We start from the raw sequence: 20,891 nt of genomic DNA, 5'->3' as shown, positions 1-20,891 counted from the left end.
TCATATGGCTGCCTGATGGTTTGCAGTGGGCCTAATCCTGACAAATGAATAATTAAGCAGATCAAGTCAATGAGTTCTTCACACAACATTCTGCTGACATCATGCTGCTCTGTGTGAATGATTTGGAGAGGCAAACAGACCCAATGGGGCCTTTGCATTGCAGCCATTTTGACAGGTCACAGTAGGAAGATCACAGGTGTAAATAATCATATTAATAATGGCTGAGCTTCATTTGGCTCCCACAGTTTCACTTCTCATCTAAACAGAGCCATCAGTAATGTGATCAGTAACACCTGCGCTTTTCAGACTCTGCTCCTTTTATGCAATGCTCTTCTCTCTGACTCACTTGGGAAAGATGGAGGTGAACACAGGAGTCCTCTGTTTGTTGCACTACACGGTCTCACCCTTGGATGTCTCCACATCTTACAGATTGGACCTTAAAAGCTGCTGCCAGGGGAAAAACTCACATATACACGTAAACAATGTGTTAAAGATATACAGTATGTGACATTTCTGCATTATAATATCTAAAAATGACAATGATTATGTTTACCAAAATGTATATAAACACCACACCTCCCATGAAACACCAGCGTGAGGAGTATATTTGTCATAAATGGATCATGACTACACATCGTTATATGCAGCCCGTTCTACCGCTCACTCAAACCCACGGGGGAACAAAAGGAGGCGAGACAATTCCAATGATCCCACGCTGCTTCACTTCATCATTAAAATGGATCTTTTGTTATTGTTTTGATTGAGAGACTCCTAGTGGCTATACAAGCTCAATATTCTGACAGCTAACATTAAACCGCAGTGATTGCTCAATGACACTCGTCGTAAAAAATAAACGTTTAAAATATCCCACAAAACTTTGATACTGCTGACAAATCAGATCAGCCTGGTCGATGCATCTTCTGATCTACATACATACATCAATATTAGCATATGTCCGCCAGTCAGTAACATCCATTCATTCATCTTCTACTCTTTATCCTCCACATGAGGGTCGCTGGTTCCAATGCCAGCTAACATAGGGCAAAAGGCGGGGTACACCCTGGACAGGTCGCCAGTCCATCACTAGACCACAAAGAGAACATGTAGTGGAAACACAACATGTAACAATCATCCACTCTCACACATATGGTCTATTTAAAGTGTCCAATTTACCTAATCCCCAAATCTGCATGTTTTTGGACTGTGGGAGGAAACTGGAGAACTCTGGGAAAACTGACGCACACACAGGGAGAACATGCAAACTCTTTGTAGAAAGGCCCTTGTTTTGACTGTCAATAACAGCCATCCTTCCTAAAACCACACAGATTAAAACAACAAACACATTTAATAATAGAGAGAATAGTCTCCACTGAAGGTGCACTTGGTTCTGGAGCTTTTGGAGATCACTTCTCTTCAACAGCTTCCTCTACTGTGATGTAGTCTCATCTTACTCAGGCAACTCTTAAGTATTTTGTGCATTTTGGCTTTAAAAAAAAAATAGCATCATGGTTCATTTTAAGACCTTGGAAAAAGCAGTTAAAAAAAAACAACATATAAAGCTCCACACTTATTCTGGAGCTTTTAACTCAATCACTCACAGCAGAAATGGTTCAAGGTAAAAGACACCTGAAATGACAAATGGGCCAACGAGGGCAGTGAAAGTAAGCATATAAACAACAGATAATTACAAAGAATAAAAGGACTTATCATGAAAAAGCACATATTTGTTAAACCTCAAGGCTCATCTAAGTCTAAACGTGTTATTTTTTATTACAAAGCACCTGTAAGTGGAAACTCAAATAGAAAAAAACAAAAAAAAAAACCCTTACAGGATGGATTACAGTTATTATCAGTGACCTTGGAACGTTGTTACTGTTTCTGACAAAAGTGAACGTGAGTTTTATGAAGATGTGTGTAGACACGGGCAGAAATCACCATTGTCCTTGTTCTGTAAACTTTTCATCTTTATTTTCTACATTTGGATCAGCTCAGTGTGGAAGCCTGGACATTTCAGTCAACTGCAAACCCCCCCCCGCCCCGAAAATAATTTCAACCAATACACTCCAGTCCCTTGGTATCAGAACCAAAATCCGTTCACATCTTCACCACAGTAACTTGCTAAGACATGGGACAAATTAATAAAATAAAATCAGTCAACAGCCTCTTATCACTAACGTGTCCACGACAAAGATGAACCAATAGTGTTCCCTATGTATAAACCCTTCCTCCACTGGAGGAAGCTGAAATGGTTAGAACACCTCCTACTCTGACTTGCTGCAGTAGGAGTGATACAAAAAAATATTGAGAAAGACAGGACACATGGATGTAACCATGAGCCCGTCCGGCTCACGTAGATAAATAGTGAAATACTGCAGGTGAGCTCTGTAAAGTCAGATATGTAGTTATGGATTAAGATATGCTGTTTGCTGCTGCTGTGCTCTTTGTAATCCACAATCAAACACTCTAACTCCATCCACTCTTCATGTTGTTACTCTGTCCCTGATTAAAAACACACTTGAGTTACTTCTCTGATGTTCTAAATGCTTTCCAGGCATCGTTTTCTACTGTAGATATGTCCTCAGAGGAGCGCAGAGGCTCGACTCTGATAAGCAAATAAAAGCAGCTCTTTTTTTTTTCTTTTTTTTCTCACTTTTTGTACAACAGAAGCAGGAAAACGCTGATCTGCTGTCAGCCTATGCTATGGACTCTTGGTTTTCCAACAGTGTAGATTCTGAGAGTTGTGTGTTTGAGTAAACTGAAAGCTGCAGAACTGATTAGCACTGAAGACGCGCTCGCACCTAAACTGACGTCACATCCTCCCTGACACTCCATTGGAGGAAAAAAAGCCCTTGGAGTGTATATTGAAGAGGTTGTTGAGAAGTGGATATGCTAAAATGAATTTAAGTATCAGGCTAATGAGCCTTATTTTTCTATATGTATAAATGATGTGTGTGTTGTTTGTGTTTGTATGTGTGAGAAACTGCAGTTCCTTAAGGGGACTTCCCTAGGTTTAACACTACGTTAGGCAGTGAACATCAGATGCATATGCAGAGTCCTCTGTACGTGTGCATGTTAGCTCTATGTGAAACATTTTTAAAGACAGACAGAGATGGAGTTACTGCTCTGTGGCACAGGACTGTAAAAACAGACAAAGCCATGTAAAAACTGGACATAGAAATCTCAAGATATCACAAACAACATTTTTCTCTATCACTAGATTTCTGCTGACAGCAGACGTAGGGTTTTCATATTTAGGCGTCTCGCTTTTAGTAAGTTGTTTTTTTTCCTATTTTCAGTTCCTTGAAAAATTCTTCCAATGAGAAGGCTTCAGTCTGTAGGATGAAATGCCAAGGACGAACACCAGAGGGAGACATACACTGTTGCAAGACTACAGGAGGGGCTCTGACACGTGCACACCACAGTCTCACACATTCACACGTTCTCATGCACTCTTCTTCATAAGAGTTCACCAGAGGTCATTTTCAAAATCCATTACAAAATTAAATAAAAAAAAAATTCAACAAAGAATTCAGCCCCGTTCTCAAAGCATACATTCATCTCAAGATACACTCACTCACTCACACACATACATATAAGTGCACACTCTCTGAAAAGAGGCAGTCAGTAAACCAGTCAGTAAAGTGATGAGTTGAGGGGTGGACCGCTTTGTTCAAGGAAGCTCAGAGTGCAGAACCTCAACTCCACCAGGCAGTCTCATGATCACATAAGTGTGAGTCACTCAGTGTGGTTAAAATCTCTTTTAAAAAAACCCCAAAACAAACAAACATAAAAGGAGTCTCTTCTCTCTCCGCTGTTCTGAGGAGGGTCAAACACACTCCTCCCTCTGATTTGACGCAGAGGTAGTACCATCTAATCCATCCTCCTCCCTTCTGGAGTCCCCCTTATGGGCAGTCTTTCCTTTCCTGGCGCCCAATTTTAATCCACACATCCATTCCCCTCATTGCTTACTCTGGGCTGCTGTGTGTGTGTGTTTGGTGTGTGGAATGTGGTCAAAAGACCTCTGGTAGTGTGACGTTGCGGAGCAGCCACTGTTGAGAGCGCGTGTGTGTGCAGTCTCTGACGCTGGGCACCTGACTGTCCTCCTCGCTGGCCTTGTCCAAACACTGGTTACTGTTAACATGGACCAAAGTCAGCTTCTGCAAAGTGGGGGAAACACAGAATGTGGATTAGATTAGATTGTTTTCAATGTCCCCAGTGGATTTTGCTTTTATTTTTTGTTCAAATCAGTTGCATACAACAAATAAATAAGGAGCAGAGTTACAAAACAGTGCTAAAGATAATAAAAAGTAACAATTTTTAAAGAAGTGCAATGTTTTCTGCTGTGTCCATGAATATATACAGTACGTGCGTGTGTGTGTGCGCCTGCATGCGCCTAAATGAAGGCAGTTAACACAGCATGTCTACTTCACAGTTTAGTTTTGTCAGTGTGAGGCATGCTGTGGCTGGGAAATGTGTCAACTAGGATATATTCCCCCAAACACGAAGATAATAAATATCACACTGACTGAAATGACAGCTGGTCGGAAATATGTGTTGTCATACTGTTAGTGCATCGGGAATAATCTGGGTTTATTATTTACAAAATATCTGGAAAAAGATAACAGAAAACTAAAATTAAATTACTATTATTGTATTATGGGATGCATTTATAAGCGGGCTCATAAGATAAGCCAAACTAAACCTATTTTATGACTGTGTTTACTTTGCTTTTCTTGTACTGTTTTCAAATGGAAAAGAATGATGTTAGGATAGAGTTTATTTTTTTGTACCAGTAAGTCCATAAATGATGTAAACATCTTAACACATTTGTTTTCATCATTTCCTCCACTTACCACAGGGTCATAGTCCCAGAGCTGGTTGCCTTTGAGGTGGTGACACTTAAGCATCATGACAGGGCCATTTAACTTAGACACATCTAGACACAAGTCGTCAGTTCTTATCTCCTTATTGGCTGTGTAAGAGAAAACCTGCGAAACACATGGACATAAACAAATCTGTTTAAATTTTACTGGCATGGACTTTGTACTTTTTACAAGCACTTCTCTTTCACGATTACGTCTCAAAATAACTGCAAATAAAAGTTTACTTTTAAAATAAAGATTTTCCGTCAGTATATGTTACAGTATGTTACCTGGTTGCCTCCCATGCCGTGGCAATTGAAAATGCCGACCTTCTCATTCTCCTTGCGGGCCATGTTGTCCAGGCACTGGTTCGTCTCCACATTGCGAATCTGAACCATGTGCACACAAATAAACCCTGTGAGCAAAACTGTTCACGGAACATAACAATAAAACTTTTAAAGCTACTTTTTAAGATGCTTCTGTATCTATCTGTCTTTAAGTGAATGTTGTGAGTCAGACTGTGTAATGTGTGTATGAGCATGTGACAGTGTACCTCTCCCAGGGAGTAATAGTGCCTGGGGATCTGGGAGTCGGGGTAGACGTTCTCCAAGTACCAACTGAAGGGTTTACACTGAAGCTTTTGTCTCAGACCAGTGCGAGATGTGATGTCACCGTAGTCCACTTTGGTCACACCTAGACACACACACACATATATATACAGTCTGGGCTTGTTACCACCACCAAGAAGATTATGTTTTTGGTACCGTCTGTCTGAGTGTTACCAGGATTGCACAAAAAGCATAAAGCCGCTTATAAAACTAGCATGATCCATGGAAGAAAGCATTATATTTAGAACCAGTTCCAATTGAGGTGCTAGATAGTGAATGAGGTTTTTGTAGCATTGAAAGATGAAAGTGTTGATAGAGGACATGTTTGTTAAGTGGTTTTTAAATGCATTTTAATATAAGAATGATTGAAAAGGCATCATTAATAAAGTAGACCTGATGTGTATTTGAAACACACACACAATCAGGTGGTCGAGTGCTTGAAAAAGCATTATGTTAGTGAAGGGTTACTACAGTAGAAATATTTTTAAGAGCATAGATAAACATGTAACACAATGTGAGTTTTAAGTTTTCTATTACTATCCATATAATAATTCAATAACAACACACAGTACTGTGTAAAAATCTCAGATTTGCCAGTGATCACAGAGTCTGACAGACATCCACACAGACACATGCCTGGTGGTGCTCAGAGATTTTTGCACAGTATTGAATATTTACACATTGTGCAAAACACATAACACATAATTAAATAGTTTTGCCACAGACATGTGAAATATTTGTTTTCTGTCCATAAAGAATTTTAAAAACCAACATGAACAAGCTTCCTTCACATTCAGTCAGGAGCAAAACATTATCTTTATTCCTCTGAGATTTTATCATGAAATTTATCAGTACGGATTAATTTTTGGCCATATCACATCGCCCCTAAGTGACACAATGACTTTAACCAGAGTACTCGCTTGACTGAAAACAGCTACGATAATGCAATTACCAAACCACATAAAAGCATAACACAGATTCAACAATTCAGTCCATCACACTAAATGTCAGTCAGTACAGGCAGTTTGCCTGAAGGCAATGATATCAATATGTCAACATCAGCAGGGGTATGTAACTGTAAGGGTGTTACTAACCACATCCACATCTAAAATCATTCTCCAATTAGGTGGTTTTGCTTTACTTTTGCTGCCGTGTGTTTGTGTGAGTGAGAGTGTGTGATTGTGCAAGTTAATAGCTGCTTCATAGCATGAAATTACTCCCCGCCCCCCCCTGTCCTGCACTGCCGGGTTGCAACTTCATTATCACACTGTCACTGAGTTAATGGGCAGATCACACCTGCCACAGAGATTTACCTCCATGCACACACGTATAATTGCACAACTGCATGCACGCACGCACGCACACACCCACACGCACACACACGGTCCAACTCACCAGGAGAGATAATATAGAAGAAGTTTTTAAATTCATCCATCCATACTTCTGCCAGGCGTCGGTTGTTTTTGTTGATGATCTGTCCCGTTCCACCAGGAAATGTGTAGGGCGTCGCCTTTCTGAACACGTGACCCACATGTGAACATGTGACAATTTCTAGAGTCCCACCGCACTGCCAGATCTGCAAAAAAACAAAAACACACACATACAGAATACTGGGGAGAGTGCAAAACAAATGACAAAACAAAACAAAAAACATATATTGTGTTTTTCATAAATGTTGTGTGTGTGTGTGTGTGTGTGTGTCATGATTTATAGCCTTAATGTATCACTGACTGGTTACCCAGGATCAAACTTTTTGACCAGCATTCATTCCCAGGTCAAATAACTCTCCATTGTACAAAGGTATCGGCTCAAATCATCTTTGGAGGGGACACAAGACCTAAGTGAACATACTTTTCTTCTTCCTTTGCTTCATTTCTGCCAGCGATGCAATTTACTGCATCATTTTCGCATGAGTCTTGCAAAGCAATTAGCCAAAAAATGTTTGCGGCAAACCTTAAATTTTACAGCCTTGAACCAAACTCAATATTTTCATTCCATACGTTTACAGATCAACGGAATGATCGATGGAGAGGAAAAAAAAAATCCCAGCCGCCTCTGCCAACATTGCCGGTGGTGGGATATTATTTTCTTCTGCCTCATGTTGACTCACGTTGTTCCAGTCATGCTCACATTTCATGCATGGGTGATGCAGACATTGGAACAAAAAAAGTTGAGAGCTCAAAAATCTCAAGAATACTCACTAATTTGAGTGTGAAAGAGGCTTTAATTAACAGAGGTTGACCAGTGAGCTGTGCTGGGAGATGGATGACGCAGACTGGTCCTCTCTTTGTAACAGTCTTAATGACGGTCGGGATGACGTCTCACAAAGTGTTAGTCGAGTCAACAATTTATTCAGAGTAGTCCAATTCACAAGTGTAATGTGTATCCATCTGAGTTTCTGAACTCGAGCAGACACTCCTGAATGTCTGCCAGTGAATGGAATAATGCTGTCATGTCAGCTGGCTGCGGGTGTGTTCACTCACTCTGAAAGAGATTTCCAGGTTCTCTCCACCCCAGATGTCCATGCCTGCGTCATACGTGCCAATCTCCTGGAAATAATCTCTGTCTATGGAGAACAAGCCACCTGCCATGGTGGGAGTCCTTAGGAGAGAACAGAGAACAGGGTAAATAAAGACTGTGTTGAATCAGTGCCACTTAATTCACTTGAGGCCTACTTTCTAAAATGTCACACAGTAGCCACAGATCTGATCAGTTTTATGTCCATGGTGCTCTCACCTTCAGTCCTTTGCCATTTGCTCTATATCTTCATTTTTGGGTGAGTGTTACTCTGCTCACCTCTCTGATGTTGTGAGGCCCGTGTCGGTGTTAAACAGCCTCTAGGCTTTCTTTCTATTTCTCTCCCTCACAGAATGTTTCCTTTTTTATACATCAGGCTTCTTTTCCTTGCTGCCAAAATTTTTATTGAACAACTGAATTTGCAAAACAAATTATAATTAAAGGCATTTATATAAACACTAATTTAGTGCTTCAATGTGGTTCACTGCCTAAAAGCACACTATGACACTGGACTTAACATCAACACTGTTGTTATTATAGAAAAAGAAAGAAAGTGACAAAAAATAAAATGATGGTACTTTGTAACTGAGAATATAAAGCATGTGTTGACACAGCCTGGGCTTAAGACATCACATTCAGTCTTTGCCAAGGGAAATATTCTACATGTTTATTTGCATGTAGATCTGACCACAAATGGCCACATGGAGACATGTGATATCACTCTAGAAGTATGCGTCAAAATCTGAGCAGGGCCTCAAGGTCAGAGGATTTTTCACAGGTCTTCCTTGGACCTCCGATCTTTTCCAGTCCAATAGCTGCTGTAAACTGTGTCTTTTCGAATGACCTCAGTCTTGAGCACAGTACTGCAAATTACAAGGTAGACAAGTCTGTAACAACCAGTTCAGCTGTCACGGTTTCCTCCTGTGCGTCACTGTATGAGGCTTCAGTGTGTAAATTGACATGCACTGCCTTTAACCATTTGTACAGCAGTATCAAATGCACATTTACAAACACAAGCATATCATGTATTTGCTTGACTACAATACAATAAACATCAACACAAGTGATATGATGCTGTATATAACAGGACATAGTTCTAAGTACATTATGTCTTTGGAGTAAAGTGCTGAATTTCCTGCCCTGACACTACAACTTAAATTCATTTTTACTCGATACAAGGACAACTGTATTATGCAGAGCAGTGGAAAACAACTGACAAAAATAGAGGCACAGACCGTTACAAGATATATTATGTGTGTGTGACCTTGCATAATGGCATGGCAGGAAGTAGAGATGATAGACAGGCAGGAATTAACTCAACTTGATTATACTTCCAAGGTCTGAGTCATGGGAAACGGCACATAAAACAGAATTACAGTCTTACTTTATGCATATTGATTTAACTTCAGAGAAAAGATCACTATATTTACTGTAATACCCTCCTGGGGACAATATATGAGTCTAAACTGTTAAAAATTTTGATTGTGAAATATAACTGTGCTCTGCACATTAACTGTAAATGCCATTCAGCTAAAAATATTTGGCTTTAATATATACAGCATATGTATGATCACGTGTGGTTGGTTATCGTTAATATTGCAAGTCAAACCCTGGTGAGTCTCTTGACAGTCAATGCCACTGGATCCCCTACCTGACGGGCAGCGTGCGGTCTCCTTTGCGCCGGTCCATCTCTCTCTGCGGTACAGGATACCAACGGAAGTTGAGTTTCCAGTTAAAGCCTCCATACGTCATGTCCGATCCTGCCATGTACTCAAATGTGTCATCGCTTATCACGTCGATGATGGGGCACACAACTGTTCTCCTACAGTAAACAGAAGCACAGTGGACATACAATTAAACACCCTCACATACACACACTTAGTTGGGCATACTTGGTCAACTACTCATTGAACATCAGAATGGGAAAGAACAGTGACGAGTGACTTTGAATGTGACATTACTGTAGCCAGATGGTTTACAGAGAAAATTGTTTCATGTTTGACTGCAAGAAGGCGACCAGGTCAGACAAAGCTAAAACATTTACCACAATGTGTAATGTAACTGTTTTAATACAATTGCCACTGAATAAGGCATTGCTCATGAATTGGTATCAAAGACTAGATATCAATATTGATACTGCATCAAAAAATGTAAATCAATACCTGCTCCTTATGGTAGACATGATACCTCGACAAGTGACCTCGACGTTTGACGTACCCAGACATCACTCATCACAACTTCTTAACTTTATGTTTTCTGTGTGTGTGTGTGTGTGTGTGTGTGTGTGCACACGTGCATGTGTGCAGCAAATTAGAGAAAGAATGAGTAATTAAGCAACAAATAAACACAAGGACAACCCCCCTGCAGGCTCAACAAAGTTTTATCGAATTTTTTTTACGTTTGCCAAGTATGTTTGTTTTCGTGGATGTGTGTGTCTTACTTGTCTTGCTTGATGCGGGCGAGCAGAGGCTCGAGCCAGCCTGTTGTACATTCGCAATGAGCATCAAGAAAGGTTATAACCTAGAAACATGGAAGTAAAATGTTAGACATACCCAGCAGTGCACACACCATCTGGAGACCAGGGGCCTCATTTATAAAACATAGGTGCGCCTGAAGCGTTGGCGTACGTACAAAATAAAGAAAGTGCTTACGTACATAAATGTTCTGATTTATAAAACCGTGCTCACACACCAGTCCCTCATCAGTTTCCCTGATGAGGGACTGAGTTTCAGGCAACGGAGTGATGGCAAACGCAGAGAGAAAAGGAAGTTCACACAATCAGAAATTGAGCTGCAAAAAAGGTATTACACAGTGTCATCTTCACTAATACCAAATAACACTTCTATGCTCACTGTGGAGGGAAAGAAAATGAGTGAGTAGCCATCACTTATGTAGGCATTGGAACCAGCTGACAATCCATTCATCACTGGCCAGTAGATCTGACTGTTGTCTGAAAACTCTCTCCCTCTGAAGCTTCCATTTGCCTCGATCAGAGCCAAATCAAATATATACAAACTGCATACAAACTGGTGTAAACCTTCTTTGGTAAGTATGCATGCTTTACAAATGAGGCCTCAGATCACTGAGTTGTGGCAGCACACACACCTGGCCAGTGGAGATGGACGCTCCTTTGAGACGAGCACGAATAAGTCCAGACCGTTGATCCATCCTCACTACTTTGACAGGGACTTCAAGCCTTCTGACGTATTGCTCAAGTGGCCGCTTCAGGAAATCTGCAACAAGAAAAGCTTGGATATTAATTAAATAATACAATAGTAGAGTTTTTCCAGCCATTAAAAGACCGAGACACAGCACCTAAACCAGATGAATGGAAAATAATGCAGCCATTCACTAAAATATGGTTGTCATTTTTCCTGAAAACCTTTTAAAAAAATGAACAGATGTTCTTTTTTTAATGAAGTAAATACGACAATTGCATCAAGGTCAGTTTGAGGTCCTAATGTTGCTGTGCAAGCCAGTATTTGAGTCCATCTACAAAACAACACATGAGTTGATGAGTACTTCAAACTTTCACAGAGGATATGATATAAATTCATGAAGGTTCAAAACATCTCATGACATCTTTACTCAGGAAACGTGTCTTTCTTTCACAGACTTACAACAAAACAAAAATAATAATGTGAGAGGAATGATGGAGGAATTCATTTGCTTTAGTCACTCAGACAATGGCCTGTCTCAAGATACCCAATGAAAAAGTTCTTTAAGCAGCCAAGTTGTTTATGAGGAGGGGAAAAGTGAAGTTCAAATAACTCAAGTTCATCACTTCTATTCTGTTTGCAGCTCAGTGTAATAAACAATGAGGGCTTCAGGTTATATTTCATATTCCGCTTTTGAATGACCATGACTACACAAACTACCTGGCCAGAGGACAGACGAAAACAAACACAGCAGAGGCTGGATTACAAGCAACACCAGCAACCTATTCTTTTTGTACCAGCAGAGATCAAAGGTAAGTGTGTGGTTGTGTTTTTGTTTATGTGCAGATGTGTAACATTCCTTCTATACTCAACAACACACATATATACACACACCTGGGGGGGAGGGAGATGTTGAAGGTAATAACAGAGTGTAATCCCTGCGACTGACAAATTAAAGACCTAACCTCGCCCAAACAGGGATTAACAGCATTGCACAGGATAGAGTGGCACAAACGGCACATATACTGGTGCATGCGCACAAAATCATAACATAGTTCTCAAAAAATAGGCTAAGCCTCCAGCAGAGACACTGACGGAATTATCTGCAGTGTGTTTTCATACCTCTCTCACTGGCATCGTCCACCAGGACAATCTCCTCCAACAGCGTGTGTGGAGAGCGGTCGATGACAGAGTGGACAGTTCGCAGCAGAGTGCTCCATGCCTCATTATGAAATACAATCACGACACTGGTACGTGGAAGATTATCGGGGTATAACTTGTTCTTGCACCTACAGGGAATACAAATCAATAAGAAAAAAAAAAAAAATTTAATGAGGAAAACCATGACAATCTTTAATAGATAGTAAAACAAAGCCTGCAAATGAAACTGAATATTCCAATATTGAAATGATGTCAATGTCAAAAGAAAAAAAAATGTCACAAAGAATGACAAAAGAAAATGTATTAACCACATGTGCAATATGTGAAGTTGTAGGCTTAAACTGAACAGACAGAGACAGAGGGAGAAAAGAGAAAAACCCTCCAGTAGAGAGACATCACAATCCAGATTCTGTCAGATTGTAAAAGATTGCTACAGGCAGTGCTGCTGCTGAAGTGAGTCTACACAAGAGAGTCGACAAGTGGGACTCAAACATCAACTAAACCACATTAGTCAGTAACAAAATCACTGCGTTAATGAAATCATTATTGTGGCTATGTGAGAAGTCATAATTTTATCAACCTAAGGCAAAGGCAAGTGAGGATGAATGATGAGTGAACACACTGACACAGACACACTGGGTCAGCATGATGACTGTTGATTAGCAATATTAATTAGAGAGTGAGTCATTGTAGTAGTGTAGAGCAAACTCAAACTCTGGTAACGAGAAACAGAGGAGGACTTCTAAAAGAGAAGAGAAGGCATGAGTGGATGTAGAAGAATATTAGTGAAGACTGGATCAGAGACCTATATACAACTTTACATGAAATATTTGTTTTATTTTTTTCTAAGATTGAAGCTTGAACCCATGTTTTAAATTTCATTAAGATACAACTGCAGAAGGTTCAAACTTGCTTCCGCTGTCATAGTATTTATTTATTTTTTTCCAAAAAGGTTATGTCACTGTCTTATGGTGATACTGTACAAGTCCCAGTCCAGTTATTTCCAAGAGTAAGGTACATTTATAATGAGCCCCATTACCTCTACTTCAAAAAGACTACATACAAGCAACAAATAACATTCCATTTTTGACACTTATTCAGAGGACATGTGAGTCTTTCATCATCTTCTCACCAAACAAATAAAACAATTTGTTTTAGTGGGAAACAGCTTCAAACGCTTTTTTTTAACCAAAAACAAAACCAGAGATATTACAGATTGATTGGTATGCACTACAGATGCCACTCACACATTAAAATGGCAGAAAACATTTAGCTCAGGAAAAGACAGCCTGCCATGCTGATACCTGCATGCAAGCTGTCAGACATTTGACTGCCTCGCACTCGGTGTCTCCTTAAAAGACCCACAGTGAGAAGCTCAAACTGTTATCTGCTGATGACAAAACTGAAACGGCCTGCGACTTCCTCCCTGTGACAGATTCAACTCACACAATAGCTGAATGGAATATGATCTCTCTTCCTCCATCCTCAACACCCTCCCTGCATGGCTGACGGTGACAGAGGAGAGGAGATGAAGAATTAACTCCATCCTGCAGCTGCTTCTAGACCACGTTCAATAACACACAGTGATTCTGTGCATGCCCATACACTCAGCAAGGAAGTGAAGAGGATGAGCACATAAGATGAATCACAGTAAAAACAGAGATACCCTTGGAGTCTATACACTCTTCTGTACGTCAGTTAATTATTTCTCTCCCCTTCAAATGCAAACAAATCATTCCAGTCTCAGGCCATGAACTTTGCTGTGCAGCTGAAGGGAAAACAAGACTTCTGTGTTTCCACACCAGCCAGCATGTTGACTCACGCACATGTACACACAAATCAGGGTATCACATGATGCAGATTTTAAAAACTGAGGACTTGTTGTGAGTCCTGTGAATCCACTTGGAGTGGTGGAGCAGGATTTGGCAACAGAATAGCAGAGTAATGAGCTACATGCTGTTAATGCACCAAGAGAATTGTGGGGATAGTTACGATGGGTGGTTGGGTGGTGTGGTTTTGATTAAAACAACGTCACTCTTACAACATTACACAAACACAGACGTATACATTTATGTGTCACAGTCGGGATCCAAAAAAGGGAGAAAATGTTAAGTTGTCTGGAAGGTGTGGTCACGGAAAGTGTTTTCATATACCGCAGACCCACCCAACCACACACACACACACGCACAGACTTGACAGTGATGTCAGAAAGAGCAGTCACTGCCAATTTATTTTTGCACCCAGTACTGTACTGATGACAACACTGAAAACAAACCATCAGAAGTTTCAGGTGATGACGACCAGCTTAGCCATGATGAATTCATTCACAGGACTGAGGACACACGCACACACGCATGCGTACCTGCACACACAGACATTCCCTTGCTCAATACCGACTCCGTCTTATCTCCTAATTGGAAAAGCAGATAGACGGAGAGCAGGCAGAGTGAAAACACACCTAGTAATCAACTCTCACTCAAAGACTAAAACCCATTTCACGGATCGATGTCCTCCTTCTTTCCTGCCTGTCTAGTGTGCAAGTGACCTTGCCTGTCAGTCTTGTGTCTGTTTGTCAGTCAGTCTTTCTACCCGTCTGGCTCTCAGAAAAAAAAAAAAAAAACCTTTATTACTGATCTGTGCATGTTCTGCTACCACAGTGAAAAAAGGAGCAAAGAGTGGATGGAAGGCTCAGCTGGCTTTCACCTGCTTGAATGAACCGTGACATGACGTCCACGCTTTGGCCAGATGCATGTCTGTCTGCTGCTCTGTCAAACTCCTTGTCTGAAGAGTCACTGGTACTGACACCAACACTTGTAGATATATGTCTACTCTTAATTTTGTTTACTGCAAAGTCATGTCATTACTTAGTTTCTTCTCTTCATGTTATGAATTTACTATGGAAACAGGGCAAAGACGGATCAATCTTCAGGGTGAACTAATGGGATGTTATTTTGATTCGATGAGACAGGCAGACAGGCGGCATTGTTGAAAAATCTATGGCAGAGGGAAACAACTTTGTCTTAAAGTTTATTGAATATATTTCTTTTTATATACTTAGACATCATTTACATAGCACTTAGACCTGTACTTGAATAATTCAAATTTAACCTTAGTCGAGAGCAGAGGGGTCGATGTGAAGTTTAATGTCTGCTATAACAGAATCCTGTTATAAGATATGTAAATGCTCTCTCAGAAATGAAAACCAATGACATTTTAAGGAGAACTTCATGAGCTAATCTAAATAAAAAGACAGATGATTAGCTGCAGTGAGGCTGCAGGATGCTACCTACCCTTCCAGGCGGACATCAGGCAGTGAGCGATTGAGGGCAATCATCTCTGAGGCCATGAGGTTGAACTGGTTAATCTTAAACATCTCCTTCATCTTCTCCTGGTTCTCCTTAGGGATCACCACAGGCTTCCCCCCTTCACCCGGCCCGTCCCGCGGCCTGGTGAGAGCATCTAAAAATATACAAACGCACACATATTAATTCAATACAAAAGGAAGTTGGATGATTAGACAGTGCCTTTTTGAAACCACATATATGTGTGCTTGTCATTGACTCACTCTCTCTGCCGGGCAGTCCTCTCTCCCTCTTGTCTTCACACTTGTTGCACTCACTGAAGTAGAGCAGAATGAACATGTCCAGCATCACCCACACCAGAGAGGTGGCTAAAACCACCTTGCAGTAGGCAAACCTCCGCATCCTAAAATGAAAAGAAAGTATTAAAGACGAAAATATTAAAGCAGCGTGATGGTGAGCCCTGAGCGGCACACAGAATCAAAGCTCAGAGATCACTCTCCATTTCTTCTCATGCATCTCTTCCTTTATTTCCCCACTCCCCTCAACCTCCACTCCTCTAAGCTCTGTGTCCGAGTATCTTCGCAACACCTCTATTTGCCCTTCTGCCTGCCTGCCGATCTGACTCCCGGCTCTTATCTGTCGGCTGTTTATCAGCACCTCTCCAAACGGTCACCTCCACACTGCAAGAGAGCCTCAAAATAGAAAAAGATTACATCAACGAGAACATATGTAAAAGTGAATCTGTTAGATTAGTATCTGGCACCAATATAAGCACGCTGAAAAATTGTGTTTTAGCATTGATGTTTCTAAGCGATGCTTTCGCTGCTTTCCAGTTCTCAAGCAAAGTTAAACAGAGGAGACAGACATCTACTGTATCGGTTTTCCCAGATGCCGTGTCATGGACAAACCAATCTACTCTTTTTACATTGGGCATACCAAATTCCTGTGTGCTTAAATGCAGTCACACACTCACCCCCACAGGTACACACACACAGACACAGACATGGTCACACAGAGAGAGAGGAGCTGTGATAGTAATTGCATTTCGTTGGCAGGCAGCAAGAGACAGACACAGCCACATTAACATTCCTCTGCTCCCCTTCCCTTCTCTCCTCGAGCACCATTTCTCCTCTCTTTAGCTGAATCTTTGCCTCAATGATCCCTCAGGTTGCAGCAGCAGAAGGAAGAAAATTCATTTGACCATGGTGATTTCTTTCATGCCCCCAAGGTGTAAAAAAAGGACGTCATACATAGCTCAGTTAGCTTAGCTCAGGTTAGCTTTGCAGCCTCAGAGGACAGAAAAGTGCAGAGCAGCATTTTGTAAAGTCCACCTGATGGGATTCTGGTAGCGTAATGTGCCATATACAGCAGAAAAGTAATGATCTCTGCTCTCTCAAAAATTTTCTTTTCTTAGACTTTTGTGCCGACAGATTCATGAAGTCTCAACGTCCTGACATTGCAGCAGTGCAGAGTTGTACTAAAATAAAACGGTGTACTATTCTGCAGCAAGGCATGAAAAATCCATTCTATCAGTATACATTTATGCAGTTACACAATCTCTCTCAGACATGTCAAAAAGATAGATACACATAACATTGAATACCATTAGCTTGTGGTAACTAACTGTGATGAGAGGTGAAAAGCTGCTGGAAATAACCAATAACAGTGGATACTATTATGTAAAAAGGTCATGCTTAACTGCTTCAGTTTCATTAAAAAAAACTCCCAACTGGATACTTTCATATCTCCTGTCAAGCCTGTCACACTGTTTATGAGTTTTGTAACCTTGCAAGAGTTTCTCCCCCAGGCTGACAAAGAGAAACTGGTGACATTTAAATGCAAAACTGTGATCTCTCACACTCGTTAAACACGTTCAAAACTAAAAGAAATCAGTTAACATCGTAATTATGCTCTGGTATGGTCTATTAGTGACAAGTACACGGCCAAATCAATTCATTCAGTCAGCACAAAGTGATTGTTAGTGTTTATTATGGTACTGTGAGGACTATAGATAGTGGAATTTCTCTTTTAGCAATACTTATTGCTACTTATATCCCTTGCATTTTGAATCCGAACAACATTTGAGTCAGCACTGCACACACTGGTGCCCTCAGTAAGTCACATGTCAAGTAAACCTGTCAAGCTACCCACTGGACAGTTATGTGATGAATTGATAGACTGACGATCCTTGCGTTAATAGACAAACATTTCTTGACTCTGTTCCTCTCTTAGTATTGTTTGTGTGTGTTGTAGGGAGGTGAAAATGGGCTGCCACCTTCTGTAGTGTTGTCATGAGTGTTATCAGCACAGCATGTTCACACCATTAGCTGGCTATGGCTCACACACACGCAGGTGTTACTTCTACTACTGTATATAAAGGAGGAAGATATGGGTGAGGGCTGAATGTGATAAGAATTACCATGCTGAACTGTATGTTACTCTATCTGCTCAGTTTTCATCCTTGCTCTTTTATGTGTCTTGTTTCTATGATTTATAACCTCTATATGTCTCTGAAAGCCACAGAAGAGCACAAGTGGTTCTCCTATTTTTTCTCTTGGTTCACACCACATCCCAAAAAAACTTATGATTCAAAGATAAAACATTCAACCATCAACAGATCAAAACCACTAAAACCAAATAAACACATACTTAAATATATATTGCTCTAAGATAATCGTCAGAAAGACTCCCAGATCCTCCTGGATATCTTCAATGAATTGCTCATCTCACTGTTTGGTTCATTCTTCACAAAATTCTTGAGATTCCAGCAACAGTGGGAAGCTTGATATTCAGTTCTTGCTCTCTAGTCTCTTTCCTGTCCGTTTCTCTGACTACTGCAGGATTATACAAGCCTTGCTTGACCTCCATTCAGTAACATGACATGATAACAAAGCAGGAGCTGGGATATGTCTATCTTTTTACTTTTCCCAGTGTGAAGTTAGAAACAAGCACATATGCCAAATCTATAACAGTGCACTCAGACAGCGACAGGCACTGGCATGGAGGCACTCTTTTAGAGACACACCCGCACAGACTTGCTCACAAAGTTGTGTCAAAGTGCTGTCAGAGCAATGTCAGCCGTTTTTCTTCCAAACGCTATCTGAATACTACAAATGTGGAAGAATTTGACAGCAGTGCTCCGAGCAGAAGTAGAAAATCTATGGATGTACATTGACTGAACACACACTTTTCAAGTGCTGTCTCTGACCCATACTTCTCCACACAGAGTATTTCTAATCAGGCCTGACAGAGGACACCTCAGCTCTCCTCTGTGTTCACTGCCGCCCCGGGCTCTGCCTCTGTGTGATGCATGTGTGTCAGTTTAGTTTATGTTGGCTGATAGTCTCTTTGAAGTCTCTTTTAAACAGCCTGGCACCCTATGACATTAAACAGATGCACAATTCTTCATCCCCACATCTCCTCACTCTCGACCTAATCCATTAACATATCACGTTCCCTCCATCTTTCTTTTATAGCTCCATCCTGGGCATCTTGCTCCGTCTCTCGGAGCCACCCCACCCCCACTCCAACTCCCCGGTTCGTCTCTTAGTGATGTTGTCCCCTTTCAAGAGTGGTTGCCATCACTACTTCCCTCCAAGAACACAATTTCCCCCTTCACATCCTTTTCTGTGTCTCTCTTCATGGCTCCTTCTCTCCTCCTCCTTCACAGGCTTAATCCCCCTTTAGAGATTGCACAACCAGTGTTTCTCAAAACCACTGGGAAAACTCAGCAAGCGCAAGAGGATCCAGAGATTCACTTGCTTTACAATTTATGACTAAGAGCATGGAGCCTCCCTTTTGGGGATTAATGTTTAAAGCTATAAAATACAATTAAAGAGTGACTGCCAGAAGAACAATGCCTTTGTGTGTCTTAGATCCACACAAAGTTAAAGCTGCTAGTATGATTGCTCCATGTGTGTACAATAGGATGTCTTTCCACCACTTTCTCCACAATAAACAAACATGTAAAAATATATGTTGCAGTTTGACTCATATATCAATATCATCAACATGAAAAAACAGAGATATTCAAATGTGTGAAGTGTCCTTGGGTCACATGTGCTTTCTCAGATAAACCATTTCCAAGATAACACTGATTTCCTTAACAGTCATAATATCGCTCCTTCAACTAGAGCAGGACAAGACTCAGGCTAATATTAGTAAAGTGAATCAGAACAAGATGGCCTGAAGTACTGTCTCCATTGCTCTATATGGAGTAGCTAAGCTACACATGACTGGGGTCCTTTCATTTCCAGGTCACAACCTTGGCTGTTGCTTATCTTTGTTGTCGTTGTTGTCCTCTTCTTGTCTTTAGAGATTGTTTGGTCTGTTTGTTTTATGATACCATTTCTTTTCTTTTCTTAGTCCCCCTGGCTGTGTTCATTCTGTACCTGTTTCTGGGAATGTACGGAATGTATACTTATTCGAATAAAGCTAAAAAAAAAGTTTGTAAAACAGTGCACATGCTGAATGTTCATGCTCAACATTATCTCATGGTTTTGTAGTATTCCTGTAGCAGAGCTACAGTGCCACGTACAGGCCTGACATATGTTCCATAGTGTTTTGAGTTGTTTTGGGGTCTCATGTGGATGAATAAATTTCCTGAAACAAACCCCATGTTTACGAAACAGTTTCTCAAAATGACAAAGAAAAAGATGAACGTTTTGTTCCTTTTCTGTGTGGATGGTGCCTCAGTTAACATGACGAAAGCAGTGAGTAAATAAAGGCATTATATTTACTAGGGGTGTCACGATCTCGATTGTAAATCAAATATTGATCAAAACAAAGTCACAATCTTCACCTTCAAAAGCAAAGTTGCGGTCGAGGATTTAACCACGCACCCAGTAACGTGCCAGATGGGGAAAAAATAGTGTTGTGGTTGTAGCCATTGTTCCACAACTACACGTTACCCCCTTACGCTAACCCGAAGCTGCTGCCAACTAATAGTAACATGCATAACATGCGCTTACACACCGTGGTTTTCTTGTCAACACAATAACAGACACACATGGAGTCTGATTTGACTGTCTAGAGTTAGACTACATCTCTTAATGCTACCTGATGCTGAAACATTTGTCGAATGTCATAAGAAAAGTATAATTATGTAATGTATGATGATAATGGGGGCGGGACTAGATAAGCTTTTGCTTCTCCCACTTTCCCTTACGATTATGTGTATTGTGTGAACTAAACTGATGTGTGAGTGATCTAAATGTCATGACCGAAATAAACATATAAATAAATAAATAAATAAATAAATAAATACATAAATACATAAATAAC

The 20,891-nt window shown here is 40.6% G+C and overlaps 1 protein-coding gene across 1 annotated transcript in view; it reads right to left on the bottom strand.

The window, feature by feature from the left end:
• Positions 1-1,946: 1,946 nt before the first annotated feature.
• The window catches only part of galnt1 (UDP-N-acetyl-alpha-D-galactosamine:polypeptide N-acetylgalactosaminyltransferase 1), a 38,318-nt gene continuing 19,373 nt past the window's right edge, over positions 1,947-20,891 (bottom strand). The window contains exons 3-14 of the mRNA XM_044034169.1: positions 15,872-16,011; positions 15,597-15,765; positions 12,268-12,434; positions 11,093-11,220; positions 10,428-10,507; positions 9,639-9,809; positions 7,954-8,071; positions 6,866-7,046; positions 5,416-5,555; positions 5,153-5,251; positions 4,854-4,988; positions 1,947-4,157 (exon numbers count right to left, since the gene is read on the bottom strand). Of these exons, the coding sequence (XP_043890104.1) occupies positions 4,011-4,157; positions 4,854-4,988; positions 5,153-5,251; positions 5,416-5,555; positions 6,866-7,046; positions 7,954-8,071; positions 9,639-9,809; positions 10,428-10,507; positions 11,093-11,220; positions 12,268-12,434; positions 15,597-15,765; positions 15,872-16,010 (1,674 nt within the window). The 5' untranslated portion in view covers position 16,011 and the 3' untranslated portion in view covers positions 1,947-4,010. The remainder of the gene's footprint in view (positions 4,158-4,853; positions 4,989-5,152; positions 5,252-5,415; positions 5,556-6,865; positions 7,047-7,953; positions 8,072-9,638; positions 9,810-10,427; positions 10,508-11,092; positions 11,221-12,267; positions 12,435-15,596; positions 15,766-15,871; positions 16,012-20,891) is intronic.

This window comes from Solea senegalensis, linkage group LG9 (assembly GCF_019176455.1).
Source record: "Solea senegalensis isolate Sse05_10M linkage group LG9, IFAPA_SoseM_1, whole genome shotgun sequence".
Classification (NCBI taxonomy): Eukaryota; Metazoa; Chordata; class Actinopteri; order Pleuronectiformes; family Soleidae; genus Solea; species Solea senegalensis.
Note: the sequence above shows the minus strand (reverse complement) of the source record. Positions and strands in the feature narration are given on the sequence as shown.